At 35.4% G+C, this 16,795-nt stretch overlaps 1 protein-coding gene across 1 annotated transcript; it reads right to left on the reverse strand.

The window, feature by feature from the left end:
• Positions 1-411: 411 nt before the first annotated feature.
• LOC127790457 (26S proteasome regulatory subunit 7-like) lies at positions 412-16,234 on the reverse strand. Its single transcript, XM_052319984.1, has 10 exons — positions 16,018-16,234; positions 14,759-14,840; positions 14,308-14,399; positions 14,144-14,221; positions 13,558-13,619; positions 4,802-4,946; positions 4,397-4,615; positions 4,128-4,309; positions 2,417-2,592; positions 412-856 (listed from the first exon to the last, which is right to left on the reverse strand). Exons 1-10 carry the CDS (start codon positions 16,102-16,104, stop codon positions 699-701), a joined length of 1,281 nt encoding a protein of 426 aa, XP_052175944.1. The 5' UTR covers positions 16,105-16,234; the 3' UTR covers positions 412-698.
• Between the last annotated feature and the right edge of the window lie 561 nt (positions 16,235-16,795).

Consider the following 16,795-nt stretch of genomic DNA (forward strand, 5'->3'; position numbering starts at 1 on the left):
AATTTGAACTATTAAGTCCGAGTTTAGTGCAATAGGCGGTAATATTTGTGAATTTTAACTATTGAGTTTGGGTATTTTAAGTCTTAATGAATATTATAATTTTATTCATTTAAATTAAAAACAAAATAAGATTTTCAAAAAAATATGACACTACTTTTACTCTTATCATTGTAAACATATATTATGCTATTTTTTTTCTTTTTATATTTTATGTTAATAAAATAAAACTTCAAACTCTTTTTTACTCACTCTCATACATATTAAATTGTTAATCATCACCTCCGAGAAAGTGGTAAATGATAAGTAAGAACCATATAAAACCGCTTAGTGCAGGCAGCCACCCGAGATCATCATCTCCTCCAAGGAGAGGCAGATTTGAGGATCAAATAATAGGAGTGAGAAATTAATTCAGGAGTCAGAAAGCAAATGGAATCTCAGATCCATATTCATTCCAATTCCCAGCCGCCACTCCTCTCCTTATACAAGACATATTTCTGAAGATGAAAAGAATTTAAAGGGCATTCATTCATTGCAGTCTATACTCATCCAACAGGAAGTTACAAGACAGAAGTTCCAGCCAAGGGCCAGTACGTAAACAAATTAGACTCCATGATGCAATCACAAGCACGGCCAAATTTCTCAATCTCTCTCTCTTTTAATTTTTGCTAAACACGGCCCAAGAAGGAACAGCAATTCAATCAATTGTAGACCATATACTTGGGTGTGGCACTGAACTTCTGGTACCCCTTGATCACTTTGTTCACAGCATCAAGGAAGTCTTTCTCCGTGACTGTTTTCCTCCGTGCTCGAATGGCAAACATCCCAGCCTCCGTGCATACACTCCTTATGTCGGCTCCTGCGCAAGATTCAATAGTTGACCCACAAGTTACAAAAAGAACATCCCGATTAACATGACAGTAGAATACTCCAAAACCATGCACCTTAATGCTTTGTTTCCAGCTACTACTTAGTTTTCTTTCATTTTCCTCCTTAACACCCCCCCCCCCCCCCCTCTTTTTTTTTCTTCTTAATTTCTGTCCTTGGGGCATTGAGATGAAAGTTGAGTTATGGAAAAGGAAAGCATTATCATTTCTTTATGGTAATATTTATAACAAGCCAGGTAAACCATGTAACACGAATGTTGTAAGGGAATTTCAAGCTTTTTGAAAGCGCACACATATAAGAGCTAAGAAGCACGGACACTCCACTAAAGGTGTCATATTGTCTTGGATATTCTTACTCAAAAGGAAATTGTCAAATGCATCCTGAATTTAGATTATATTTACTATACATCACCCCTGTTAAGCTTACTAATTAAGAATTTTGAGTAGCAAAACTTTTCAAGATTTGGCGTTTTCAGAAATATATAGAATTTACTATCACACTCATTTCCTATTATGGAGAACTTGAGCTACATTTATGTCTGTTTTATTCAAAATCTGCATGTTACCATGCCAATGCAATAGAGCTAAATTAATCAAAACAAAAAGTCCGCAATTTCTTTAGCAGAACTTATACAAAAAAAAGAGTTGCAACTATTATTTCTCTCATTCTTTTGAAAATTGGACCAGACTAGACCTGCGGGGTCTGACCTGGTGAACTAGGAACAGGTCCAAAAACTGGTCCAGTTCAAAGTAAAAAACCAGCTGATTTTTTAGTTGAACCTAGATTGAACTAGTGAAGCAGCCAAACCAAGATGATTCAACTATTTGAACTAGAGGTATTTTTTCATTTTTTGGTCTTTCTATTTTATTTTTTGATCTTGAGTTTTATTTTATTTTCATCATAAATTTATGTTAATATTGTTGTATAAACTTTTTCTAATTGTAAGACAATGTTACTTAAAACATTTTCAAATCTGGTAAGTACTATGTGATGAATTTTTTTAAAAAATTTTATATCCAAATTTTAATTAATATTTATTTATTTTATAAAAATACATCCCAGTCTGACTACTAAATCGTAAACCTCTCCCCTTTACAAGTCAAGACCCAGTCTGGTTTTCAGAACATAGGTTTCTCTTCAACAACTCTACTGATTCAACAACATGCCAAGCCTTAATCCAACTAGGTGGATTAGCTACATAAATTTTAACTTGCCAACTATTTCTATGGCTATATCTTCTATAAACTATAAAACCCTTATAACTCATTTCATACCTCTTAGACAATAAGACAATAAATGATTCATTGTCAAATAATAGTATTATAAAGTTGACAATATTAATAATGGGCAAAGGTAACAGTTTACCTCTTAGACCACCAATCATTGTAAATAGACTGTGTAACAACTTGAACTAGACAACTACTTATCATGCCATATTCAGCATTAGCATAAAAACAAACAAAGCCAGTAATGTGCTTATAATAAAACATAAAATAAAAGATTATCTGCCCTTTGTGTAAAGGAAACATACCAGTGGAGTTTGGGCAGAGGCGAGCCAAAAGTTCAAAACGGATATCCCTCTCACAGTTCATTGTTCGTGTATGGATCTTGAATATCTGCGTCCTACTCTCCAAGTCTGGTAGGCCAAATTCAACTTTGCGATCCAACCTTCCAGGACGTAACAGTGCTGGGTCCAATGTGTCAGGTCTGGGAAACAAAAAAGACCAAAATGTAAACCAAGGGATACAATAACCAATTTGGAAAAGTAACAAATGCCTAAAAGAAATCATTTGCCATAAATGTGTCTTGTAGTTTCAGTAGGGGGCAACTCAAAAGTACACAAAACTAAATTAACCTCAAAAGAAAACTAAATATTCAAATCCTAACTCCCTCCTCCAAATAGCAAAGAAACTGAAAAGGTAAAAGAAAAGCGATGAACAGAAAAAGGGGTACAGTAGGGGAGGCAAACTAAACCCAAACCTACAAACCTGCCCTCGCTTAATTATTTTAGGTGGTTTCTCTAAAAGATAGTTTACGCTACAAACCAGTTGCACAGCCAAGTTAAGATTTACCCTAAAATCAGAAACATCCAACCAAAATTACACCCAAACATATTGGCCATGAGTTGGCATAGCAGTCCTGGACCCTTGGAAGGAGACCCCTTATTGGTTGGGCACCTTTGACACCACTGAAGAGGTAACTTACCACATATAGATAAGGTTTGGATAAGCAACTACAATGATCCATACCAACATGGCAGCTAAGAGCAGAACAAGACAAATGGAAGTTGCAGGCCTAGAATTGGAGGCATGGTGTTAAGGATAAAGAAAAGCCCAAAGGAGATGGTTTGGCGGGAACTCATCATTTAACCTAAATAGAAAAACTGGCAAATGAAAACATTTTATTGTACTGGCTAAATTTTGCGATGCAGAACCTGAAACAAAAGAACAATAGTAATTCCAAATCTCAGATTACTCAAACAAAATTCTCAATATTCAAATGCAGTGATCAGAGTCTGATTAATGATACATCACTAAAGGGTTTATATAGACTGGAGACCACCCCCACCCCCCCACTAATTAGGGAATGTACCAAAGATCAAATCCTATCCTAACTAGCATCCTACATATTGGAAATATAATCTTCTTAAAAATAATTTGGAAATAAATAAAAAATATTCTAAAATAAATTAATAATATCTTCTAAAATACTTCATATCTTGTCCCTCATCATTTTGACTTTGAGATTTGAGCTCTCCTTTCTCTTCGCCTTTCCATGGCAAGCAGCCTCCTATTGTGTTCTTTTGGTTATTAGGAAGATTCTAAATTTAGTGGCCTTCACATTTTCAATGGTTATCAATTGCTAGGGTTTTGGTTAGGCCCAACTCACCCATGTTTCATCAACTCATTAAATGGGTGGATTAGGATGAAACTCTAATAATATGCAACCATTTTCAAACTGCATTTCCCAGGCATCAACATCCACAAGGTCATGAAGAAAATCCACATCCAAACCATCATAAAGAATTTAAAAACTTTATATGAAATGCCTTGCGATTTAAAAACTATACATTGCTTGGTTTTATTTTGAAGTAAGAAATGAATGAGCAAATAAAGGGAAAAAGGAGAATAAGAAGGGATGATGAAAACAGACAGATAATGGATTGTATATGCATAAACAAAACTACTGCCCAAAAAAATAAAAAGAAGAAGAAGCAGTTGTGTTATGGGCAGCTGACTAACCTATTTGTAGCCATCAAAACTTTAATGTTTCCTCGAGCATCAAATCCATCAAGCTGATTCACAATTTCAAGCATTGTCCTCTGCACCTCATTATCTCCGCCCACACCATCATCAAAGCGTGCACCTCCTATGGCATCAACTTCATCAAAAAACACGATACAAGCCTTTTTGGAACGTGCCATCTGTAACAAGAAGAAATAACAACTAAATATGAAGATTTTTCTAAAGCTGTAGTCTCATTATCCATCAAATAAAAAGACAGGCAGTACCTGAAATAGTTCACGAACCATGCGTGCTCCCTCCCCAACATATTTCTGAACTAGCTCACTTCCAATAACACGAATAAAACATGCATCAGTTCTGTTAGCAACTGCTCTAGCTAGTAGTGTTTTACCAGTACCAGGTGGACCATAGCAAAGAACACCCTTGGGCGGGTCAATTCCAAGCTTCACAAACTTTTCAGGATGAAGCATTGGCAACTCAACCACCTACAGCAAGAATCGTTTGCAAGTATAACATAGAGGTTTTAAATAGGAGACAAGCAACAAAACTAGGTTTCAGTGAGAACTTGTAGCTATGTCATCTATGCGTGCAAAACATAAATCTAGGGTAGTTAACAAGAAAACGGAAAAAAAAATGTTAGTATAACATAAAAGAAAATATATAATACAAACCTCTCGCATCTTCTCAATTTGCTCCTTACATCCACCAACATCATTGTATGTAACATCTGGCTTCTCCTCCACTGTCATCATGGTTACACTGGGGTCAATTTTAGGGGGCAATGGAATCTGAATTTGATACTTGTTCCTATCAACTCTGCATCAACAACAAAATTATCAAACTAACAAGGGACCATGAAAAAACCAAACAAGGATCTCATAGCACAAAGACAAGAAGGAAGTGCAGCTAGTAGTGGCAGCAACAATGTAGAACTAAATTTTAAACAAATAAATAGAAAAACAAATCTGTGAAAATATAAAAGCATTTATTTCAAAAACTTGGTCACTGAAGTAGCGTTACTGGAAATACCACATATAATATTAAGAGAAAGGGAAATTTAGTTGTGGGAAAAGTCTTCTAGTTTTATATCTCCAGTTCTCATAAGATATCTAGTGTTAAGAACTAATTTCCAATGAACGGGGGGGATTTATCTTTTATTTAACTTGTGCTAGTGAAAGAAATGAAGATGATTTGGAGAAAATTTTGTTAAGGAACTGCATTCTTAAAATTTCCAAATTAGTAGGAAATTTTAGAAAAACTCATTTTAAGAATTTTCCAAGTTCAGTTCGATTTTAGAGAACCATATTTTCCAAATCTCCATTTTCCATTTAGAAAAATTTTATATTTGAATAAGTCTTCAAATTTTTCATTTTTCTGTTGAGTAATTTTCTAAAACAATTAGGGCTGTTTTCCACAACTAAACAGCCCCCAAGTATTTCCATTCAATAAAGTTGTCTCACCAACAAATAAACCATGCTGTAACCCCCGTACTACTCAAAATTAAGTGAAACTAATCAGTTCAGTTCAAAATTTTGGTTTTAAGTGAATAATGTTTGCCTCTATTAATAAATAGTTAAATATTTGCACAAGAGTCAAAGGAAAATATTCAGATTTAATACACAAACATTAGTCCACAAGAAACCACATTAAATAACATTCCAAAATGCATCATCTATATAATTTAATAATAAAAATGATAGCAATGATTTAGAAAGAAAACATCTTCTCATCCACTTGTCAAGACCCAAGGGTATAGCAGTAATAGATAATAGATGTATTCATTTGTTGTATTTGCTATTAGTTTGGATTGAATCAGATGTACTTAGAAGTAGCTAGCAGTTGTACCTAGAAGGCAGCAGCCTTTAGCTATAATCGGTTTGAATATTTGGCAACTCTATTGGCGCCAAATCACTGCTATCTAGATCAGTATATAAGACTGATCCAACATAATCCATGGGTATAAATGAATACAATTGAAATATTTCTAATTTCCCTCCTCCAAAATCTCTCTCTCTCCCTCACTTTCTGTTCTTCTGATTCTCATATTCTTCTTCTAAATTTCCCCTCAATTCTTCCAATTTCCAATCCAAACCCTAAGTAAACCCTAGGCACATAACAATTTGGTATTAGAGCCAATGTTCCTTGTCTGTAATTCCTACAATTGGTAGTAGTTGATTCCGACGACTCTCAGCGGAATCAATAGAGCAGACACTTTGGGTGATTCCAATGAATACAAGGACTCTGACGAGTTCCATTGGTTACGGTGTGATAGGCGAGTGCAAGTATCCGAAAGGAATCAAGATCAATTCAAGAATTCAAGTGAATTCCAACCAGTGGTTGGTAATTGGGTGGGGACTCCACTAGCAATCTTGAATTCACTTTGATCATTGAGTAGATAGCGAGAAGGAAGGCGCAATCGAAGCAGAGCCTCAAGTGATTTTTGGCGAGCCAGATTAGCGTCAATCAAACGAGGAGATAATTTTAGTCGTTCCGATTCAACTTGTCTGTACGCTGAAGTAGAGTTGGGCGATTTCCATAGATTTGGTGAACAAAACCAATCAATCCTCAGTTGTGAAATTCTAGCGATATGAGTGAATTGTCAAGGAGCTTCAATAGAACCGATCGGCCAACAATTCCAATCTGAGTCCTAAGGAATCAAGGATAGATTGTCACCAAGCGAGGTGCTCCTCGGAACTGATAAAGGCGACTTTGAAGGACAGTAATGGAGCCAATCAAAGGTGACGTGAGTCCTGACGATCACATCTCGTTCAACTTGCGGGCAACACGAAGTGAGTGGTTCTCGAAGCCAGTCGAGTCGCAGGGAGCAATTAGGTAAGCTGAGTTACAGGCGATCACGACTTGTGATCTGGAAGAGTTGTTTAATTTTCTTGGAGGCGAGCAAGAGGTTGACACTCGGCTGTGAATTGCAGTAAGTTTGCTCAAAGTGGAAGGGCGAAGCAACTTAGGCGTGATGTTGCACCTTTTTGTATATTAGTTTTGATGATGAAAAACATCTATTGACTTAATCCCTAAATCATGAATCAAGGTTATAGTTTTCAACATATATCAATTTCAATATCAAGTATTATTTTGTTCAAATGAAAACCAAGTTAAGTTCATTCTTATACATATGGAGATTTGCAAAAAAACAAGTATTATGATTTAAAAGAATCTCCTAAAGTGATTTTCAAAATTAGTCTTGAAATCGTTTGTCAACATAAAGTTAAAATTGTTCTAAGGCAAAAGGCCAACTAGAACATGTTTTTGAAAATATTTTCTTTTTGGAAAACAATCTCCCGGTATTTTGATATCTAATATCCATTGGTATTAAAATGATTTTTAATGAATTTTTCATTAAAAAGAAAGTATATATTTTGAAGGTGGCAAAATTGCTAAATTATGAGTTTGTACTAAAACCAAAATTCTACTTTCTTATTGTTATGAATTTTGATATTTTTGATATTTTTATTGAATCCAAATAAGGGATACTTGCTTATTTACATTTATGTATTAAAGTAAATGGAAGGTAAAATATAAATAAAAGAAAATGTGGACATTTACTTAAACTAAATAAATATAAATATGTTATGATGTATACATGCTATGGATTGTGTTGTCAAGCAAATCTTCCTGAAAATCTGTCATGTTTTTGTGCATGTTTCGAAACCCCTTTTGAAAAGGTTTTCAATGCTTTCTAAGTGTGAATGCTATTTCGAAACATCTATGTAATGCATATGTTTTGAAATTAGGTTTTGGACTATATTTCAAAACCTCCATTCTATGTTTCGAAACCTCTGACATTTCTATCAGCAGAGATTTAAAAGATTCGAGATGCTTTTGTTTTGCATTTTAATATTTATCTAAAAGCTTCTCAAAGTATTTTTAAATGTGTTTTCCATCCTCTTATATTCAAATTCAAATTTGAATTGGAGATCATGTGTATAATCATAGTGGGGAATAGATTATGTCTCCCACTCATTGTTGCCTCCAAATGCTAGTCTAGCTGAAAAGGCTGTATGTTTCGAAACATGAGGAGTATGTTTTGAAACTTTTAGTAAATTTGTGATGTTTCGAAACCTGTATGCTATGTTTCAAAACCTTATTTTCTGTCTTGTCTCTAACGGCTATAAACGACTAGATTTTCATCTCTTGATACAAATAGCAGGTGTTTGAAGACAAGAACAAGTAAGAACAAAGAGCACACACTAGAGACACATGCACAAGCACAAGTGTTGATCAAATCATTTATTCAAGCTCTCAAAGAAGATTCTCTACAAATCCTATTCTTGTGCATTGTGAGTGAAAAGGAGAAGCAAGTGAAAACTGAAGTCTCATCTTGTCCAGCTCTCCTCACCTCAAGATAAGAGGTTTGTCCAGCCATTGGTAAGATATTCATTGCTATAAATTCATTGGGCTGTAAAGATAAGTTTTATTTATCTTGTTGATTGTTGTAAGGTTTGACTTGAGCCTAAAACTCATTGTGTCAAAGGTTTGACTTGAGCTTAAAACTCACTACGGTGAAATATTTGAGTTGAGCCATAAAAACTCATTGTACAAGATTTTGGGGTGAACTGTGATAAAACCTTTGTTGTGGTTGATCACTAGTAAAAGTAATTGGGATTGAAAAATCCTTCAAGTGAGTAAGCTTGAAGGTAGTGGACTAGACGGGGTGCCGAACCACTATATATCTTGTCTGCAGTTGATCTTTCATTTTTGCTTATCATTATTTCCTATTGCTCATGCTTTCAAAAGAATTATCTTCAAGGACTAAAACAAAGTTTCCTTGAGCAAAAGCTTATACATATACATAAGTATCTATCTTTGATCCCAAACTCCTTTGGTATACTTTTACTTATGTAAATCATCTTTGCCAAAGATCATTATTTTGAAATACAAACCAAAAGATTTCGAATCAAGCAAAACATAAAAGTATATTTCGAAACATACAATCTATATTTTGAAACTAGCAAAACAGTGAGATATATTTCGAAACATATATAATAGATTTCGAAACCTACTTAACAGAAATGTTTATTTTGAAACATATACCCTATATTTCGAAACATAATATTTTGCCATCAACCATTGTTTTAATTATCGAAAAATTTATACGAATCCCAATTTACTCCCCCCCCCCCCCCCTCTCGGGATATATTTGCCATCATTAGAACCAACAAGGCGAATTTGGGAAGCCAAGTCATGAGCTATTGCAGCCATCAATTCTATATTCTGGAGAATTTGGTTAGTTGCATCACAATCGCTCAAGGAAGGCAAGCAACCCAGATGATTCCAGTGGTAGATTCCAACAATCTGGCAAAATTCCAGTGACCTGGAAGGTTGTTCGACTTTTGAAGCAATGGTGAACAATGGTGATTTACGAAGGTGAATAGTCATGAATTCTAGATCAGTTCCTTAGCCTTCAATTTCTTCTGCTTGTGTAAATCCGACTTCCCTGGGGTGGAATTCAACGAACGATAAGTCAAAATTGAAGGTAGTTCAGAGCCAATGGTTATCAGCTACTGCAAGGTGATTTAGGCAAAACCTAGTGATTCAGTGAAACGGATCCAAGGGTGTTGAATTAAGAGGAGATAAATTCTCAATTCCGGTGGATAATAGCAGCTATTTCAGAATCAATCGATTTTCTGGAAGCTACAAGAGAATTGATCAAACTCACAGCAAGTACTCTGAGCTTCCCGTTCGAATTGTGGAAAAGAAGTGGGAGGTTCGACTGTTGAAGGCGAAACAAGAAGGTGATTCACTGTTGTTTTCTAAGTTTGTTGTAGTTGCTCAAGAAGGCTAGGCAGATTCAGCAAAGTAAGGTCTCAGAACTAGAGGATAGTTGAGCTGTCGTGGCCGCAATCAGTTGCGAACAACTGCAGTGAAAATAATAATAATAATAAATTCAGAGCAAGTTTCCCGCCGAAGACTCTTCCAAGCAATCAATCAACCATGGCCGACGGCACTCGAATGAAGCAAATGGAATCGCAGTTGCAGCAAGTGACAACATCCATGGTGGAAATTCAGAATCGCGTGGAGACAATGGAGGAGAATATTGGATCAATGGTGTATCAGAAGTTTGAGGTGGTTGCACAAAAGCTCTGAGGGAAAATGTGCGATCAGATCAGGGAGGAGATGGAGCAAGGCAATTTGCTGCGTGATCAACTACAGCAATTTATGCTTATGTTCTCTGGTCGACATCAGGTAAGAATTTCACCTGACTTCCCTCCTAAGGATCGATTGGAACCAATTCTACTAGGAATTGGAACAAGCAACCAGAATGCTGGATCAACGGAGTTCAAAGTAGATCTGGCTACAGTGGGGGAGAGAATGTGTTGGAAAGAAGGCAGGAGATTCCAACTCTTCCATCCCATTCTAGTTTTCTGGTGCCCAAACTTGATTTGCTAAAATCTGAGGAACAATTAGATTTGGAACGAAACATTGATTTATTAGATAAGTTGATTATAAAGCAAGTCGGAGCTGTGAGTGGTGATGCCTATGACAGTAATTCTAGGTTGGATCAAGTCTTTGACACTCCACATGCAGTCAAAGAAGTTCTAATCAGGTAATCTAGATCAGAACGGTCTTCTAATGGCTATAAGGAAACTGTTCATACAAATGATAAGGTCCTAAGACTAAAAAAAGATAGTTTGTCAGTTCAACATTTTTCTACTGTGGTTGAAGAATTAGTTAGACCATCCTTTGGGTTCAAAACAACCAACATCGAAAGAGCGATGATGGGGAGAATTGGTGTGAACAACAATCAACAAGTTTCAACTGCTCACTACGACAACCAGGGAGTGGTTGCTTCGGGTTTTGTTTCAACCAATGAGTACAACAGGGCTATGGGTAATGTGTTAGGCTTACAGAAGTTTTTCAAGATTGCATCATCCAAGCTGTGGAATAGAAGGAAAAACCATATTGGAAGCTGTGGAGGGGTGGCATTTCTTGGGGGCAAAAAATGTTTCAAGGCAGGAGGGAATGTCAGGACCCAAGGGTATAGTAATAATAGATAATAGATGTATTCCTTTGTTGTATTTGCTATTAGTTTGGATTGAATCAGTTGTACTTAAAAGTAGCTAGCAGTTGTACCTAGAAGGCAGCAACCTTTAGCTATAATTGGTTTGAATATTTGACAGTCCTATTGGCGTCAAATCACTCCTATCTGAATCAGTATTGTTAACCTAGATCTCACCCTTATCTATGATCACTCAATTCACACCCAACGACCTCTCTAATCCAAAACAAAACTGAGAAACAGAATTAATCAAGAAACCAATCAAGAACTGCACACAACACACAAGAAGTTTATCCTGATTTAGTCTCAAAAGAGACCTACATCCAAATTGGTTTTGCCCTTGCTTTTTCCACTATCTTGAATACCAATACATGATTACATGTGCCACAAAACCCAACTCTCACCTAGCCCATAAACCTAAAAGCTATATAGAGTTGAAAACAAAAAAGATATAACCTCCTTCTCACTGCACATACTCGCCCAAGACAGATTGAAACTCTCAACTAAAAAGCTCTACAAAAGCCTATCTCTCAGCCCCTATTTATAAGCTATGGGGGGTGGGAGTAACCCTCCTGATTGATTGCCCAAAAATGGCAATTACATCAATCTCGGTCAGCCTAAAAAATTACAACAAACCCTTTCTAGAAGAACAGATACAAAAATTACAACATGACATTTCCCCCACATAACAAGCCTTAATCTAGAACAAATGTATCCTAACAAGTATATAAAACTGATCCAGCATAATCCATGGGTATGAATGAATACAATTGAAATATTTCTAATTTCCCTTCTCTCTCTCTCTCTCTCTCTCTCACTTTCTATTCTTCTGATTCTCCCTATTCTTCTTCTAAATTTCCCCTCAATTCTTCCAATTTCCAATCCAAACCCTAGGTACATAACACCACTTTACTCCTTTTGCATTGGAGTGAAGGAAGCAATCCAAATTTGGATGGGTATTGGATTGCATTACCGTATATCTTTGTTTATCTATTATTATTATTTTTTTAGTATTTACACAAGATATGTCATATCAAATTATAAAAGAGAAATTATAGGATTTTATTTGAGTTATGGATAATATCTAGTTTTTACAAAAAATAATAAAAACAAAATAGTTAAAGAAATAACATTTTCTATTATTGATTCTCCTTCCCCCTCCTTCCATTACAAAACAATCTCCCAAACAAGGGTATAGTTTTACCCTCCTCTTTCCCCCCCCCTACTTACCCCCATCTAAACAAGGGATTAAGGTTACGTTTGGTATGACAAGACGAAGGGAAAGGGAAAAGGAAAGGGAAAGGAAATGGGAACGGGAATGAGAATGGAACGACTATTGCATTCCATCGCCATGGTTAGTATAAACAGGAATGGAATGGCCATTCCATCCCATTCTCATGTTTGGTGCGCCTTGATTTTTATGGAATTGAAAAGAAAAATAAACAATTGACAAAAATACCCTTTTACATTATAAAATTGAAAATTCTTATTTATAATTCCCAAAAAATATTTAATTATCAAATTTATCTTCAAAAATTAATTTGTCTTTCAAACTAAAAGTATTTAAAAATTTGAGAACAATAAAATTCAATTTTCAGAATAAAATAATATTTTTAGAAGAAGAAGAAGAAGCAGTAGCAGAAGATGGAGAAGAAGAAGAAGTGGCAGGCAGCGGAAGAAGAAAAAGAAGAAGAAGCAGCGGCCGGAGCCAGACAGCAGAAGGCGAGCAGCAGCAAGCGGCAAAGAAGAAGAGGAAAAAGTGGCAGGCGGCAGAGGCAGAAGACAATGGTGGGCAACAGTAAGTGGCAAAGAAGAAGAAGAAGAAGAAGCAGGCAGCGGAGGCAATGGAGGGCAGCAGCTGGGAGAGACTTTTCACAAAGATGGGTTGATGAAAAAGGTTTATATATGTGTCATTTTGTAATTAGAAAAATACTATGAGGATAAAAAAGTAATTGAGGAATGGATGAGCTTTCCATCCATTTTCTGATGGAAAGATTTTCATCATTTTGATGGAATGGCTATTCCCTAAGGAATGGGCTATTCCATTCCTTCATACCAACCAAAGGAAGGAATGGCTAAATTTCTTTCCCTTCCCTTCCCTTTCCCTCCGTTTGGCCGTACCAAACATAGCCTAATAGTTTTGAAATTTTCAGTCTGAATTCCCTAGTCCAGTCAATGTCAAATCATGAGATTGCCATTGCCAATGCTAAAGCACACTTATTGTGGATTTCTTTACAGCTTAGGGCACACATTTACTGATAACAAGAGTTCATATGAGAGAACATATCATCAATCATTACTCGTGCCATTTATGAAAGAAAAAAGGAACATCAAAGGAGGCAACAAGTCAAAAAGGACCACCTTAAGATGGTCATTTTCTCAAAACTCCAAGCATGCAAAGAGGAAACCTACCCGACACGCATGCCTTCTTCAATATCAGTCGGAGAAACTTTATCACCCAGCCCAACAACAAACTGCACTTTTTTGGGGGGAAAAATAGTCACATTAACATCTTGTATTTATTACACCTCCAAATGATTGGACTCTGTGGTGAAACACTTATAAAGAAATATTTTCAAACTAAAAAAAGACTATCTTGTCTTTGGTGAAAATGGAAAATATATTATCTAATGCACCTCCTCTACCAAAACAAGTCAATTGCTGCAACTTAGCAGCAATACAAAGATTGGAATACAAGTCACCAACCCAAGAAGCAATCTTTCAGGAATTTGTGGACCAGTTGCATTGGCTACATATTGATGCAATTGCAATAGACCTGATTCCATGAATACTTCCTCTTTTTTCAATAATAATTAGATTCAATTGACCAATTGAAATCATCCATTGATCAGTTATGCTCCTCAACTTTAAACAAAGAGAATAGAAATGGCTCGGAATACTTCAATAAATTAAGTTATCAAAAACTTTTTGGAAGAGTATGCGCATGTGTGTTTGTATAAGTAAATTGATAAGCTAGTAGGCTCAACCAGAAACATACCTTTGCAATTTGCTTAACATTTATAACATATTTTGCATCTTCAGTGTTTGGATTAATGATCTTTGTGCACCTTGCCACCTGGTTACCAAAACCATCAATGCTTAAACAAGTGAAAAAGTTGTCAAACACATGAAACCAGTTCAACAATGGCCAGAAAATCACACCTGGAGAGGCTGTTCTTCCTGCATCATTTGCTTGTCAGAAACAAGATCCCATTGGCTGGGTGCAGCTAAGCCTGTGTCTGACTCCTTTATACCTACAGAAAATTGTTGACTGGGACATTTCAATGGTGGCAGAATCATCTAGAAGTTTAGGGGCCCTTATAAATTAACTAAAAAAGATGATTAAAGAGATAAAAAGAAAAGGTAAATAAGGATACAGAAAATCTAACTTTATTATTGCTTTTTTAAGATTGATGTCATTCTACAGTACTAAAATTTAAATCACAAGCCAACCCATTTTCTAGTTCAAAATCAGGGCAAAAACAGGTAAAGTAAACAGGACAGAAATCATAAATTACATGTATAAAATACCATTCCGGAACTTTCCTACAAGCTTATATGAATCAAGACTCTACACTTTGCTGATTCATATAGTCGGTAGAAGGAAAAATACCACATAGATCATTAATCTTCTTAGCCATATCTTTAATTTCCTTCTCCGTTTTCTTTATGCTGGAAGAGTAAGGTCCCAGACCCTGCACAAATCATTCCCAAAAATGGGTTCAGTCATGATTCATTTTCATGAGTACTTAATTTATCGAGTTTTTACCAATCACAGTCCATGAAATCCTCTATTCGCCAAAGGCAGACCAATTTGAACTCTTTTCTTCTGTTTTCTGAAGCATGCTTACCAAAACAGCTTCAAATGTCAAGTTGTATATTATATGTGCCATTTTCTCATTTTCATAACAAGAAAATTAAAAATATTATGAAGCCAACGGCATAAATTCATAAAAGCCAACAAGTAGGCACATCTTTTTTATGTTACAGCAACACTAGCACGAATCCCACTAGTAGGGTCAACTACATAAGTTATAATAACCCCAATCATCTCAATGCATAATTATATCTTTGATAATTCTATTACATATTATTTCATGTCAAGAACATTATTTTTAGATTGATTTCTTTCTTCTTCTTTTTTTTACAATGAAGTTGGGGGGACTTAATTTTTTGTTAACTCACTTTTTTTTAATATCTTGAAGTTTGTGAAATAGTGCATCCAGGACAAACCTGAGTTCAAAAACAGATTAGGTTTGGAAAACAGTTGAAAAAGAGACTCACGTTTGAAAACATCTTTCACAGAATGGATTGTGGAAAAAAGAAACAAAATTTCAGTAATTTTATCTTGCATATCTACTTCTAAAACATAAAAGCCTCGTCAATTTAGAATATCAGCCAGCAGGAGTTTCCTAAGCAAATGTCATCAACACCACAAAACAACACCCCCCCCCCCCCCCCCCCAAAAAAAAGGGCAATTCAGAGAAGAAAGGGAATATCTTTTGAAGCACTGGTAAGCACAAGAGCCTTACTGCCGAAGGCAAAGATCCGGAAGCCTTCATTACAAAGAACCACACAAATACCTGCCTTTAATAACTCTGGGAGGAACTGAACTAAGAAAAATTAAAGCAGGGAGATTTCGCCGTAAAATTTGTTTATCCCATCATCTTATCGACTATCAGGCATGCTAATAAGCGCTAGCTTAAAACCACAAAATAAAGCATGAGATCCAAAAATGGATTATCATTTTCACTCTTGTAAAGTATCAATGGTAAAGAGATCAAAATTAATCAGATGGAATCCAATATTGAGAAGGCGAATGAATAAAGTACCAAATTGGGGTTTTAGAAGAGGAAGAGAGAGAGGGCCTACATAAGTTTTGAGAAGGGCGATGTCGTCCTCGTCGAGAGGTCGAGGGTTCTTCTCGTCCTTGACATCGTCTTCGGGTTCAGGAGCCATTGGTGGATTTCGCTCGCTCTGTCTCACTGCACAACGGGGGACTTCAACCTGAACTTCAACCCTTGAAAAGAAAAAAGAGTCCTTTTCTTGAGAAACAAACCACCCGCTGAAGCCGAAAGCCGAATTGGCGACCCCTTTTGGCTGTCATGTCACAGAGGTCGGAGGGGAGGTCTCTCGAGGTGGAAAATGTAAATAAGTAAATTACACTCACTAAAAATGTAATTTTGATTATTTTCACGCAGATGTCTGGAGTTTATTTTTGTGTTATATCAAACTACAAAGTGGAGAGAGTCACGGGGCAGTGACCAAATTAGAGTCTCCAATTTTTTTAAAATAAAATAAATATATATTATATAAAAATATAATATAACAATAAAATTTATTATTTCATAGATCTAAAAATATATTAATTAGCCTTAATTATCTTATAATTAAAAAATTATAACAATATAAATAAATTTATGATGAAAATAAAATAAAACTCATAACAAAATAATTAAATTACAATTCAAAATTTAAAAGAAAATATTTATATATTATTAGAATTATAGAAGATGTTCAAATAAAAAAAGATCAACTCCTCTCAAATATCTTAAATTATAATTATGTTATTTTTAATATTTAAAAATAAAAAACAAAAATAAAATTTTAAGAAAATCTTAATCAGATCAACTAATCCCACCAATTTACT

This window comes from Diospyros lotus, chromosome 14 (genome assembly GCF_014633365.1).
Source record: "Diospyros lotus cultivar Yz01 chromosome 14, ASM1463336v1, whole genome shotgun sequence".
Taxonomy (NCBI): Eukaryota; Viridiplantae; Streptophyta; class Magnoliopsida; order Ericales; family Ebenaceae; genus Diospyros; species Diospyros lotus.

What these genes read in the sequence shown, in the direction of transcription:
- LOC127790457 (XM_052319984.1), bottom strand. Translation starts at nt 16,104, where the DNA reads ATGGCTCCTGAACCCGAAGACGATGTCAAGGACGAGAAGAACCCTCGA. An exon ending in AAATTGAGAAGATGCGAGAG is followed by an intron (nt 4,616 to 4,801) that starts GTTTGTATTATA and finishes TTCTTGCTGTAG; the next exon opens with GTGGTTGAGTTGCCAATGCT. An exon ending in CCTCTGCCCAAACTCCACTG is followed by an intron (nt 857 to 2,416) that starts GTATGTTTCCTT and finishes AATCTTGCGCAG; the next exon opens with GAGCCGACATAAGGAGTGTA.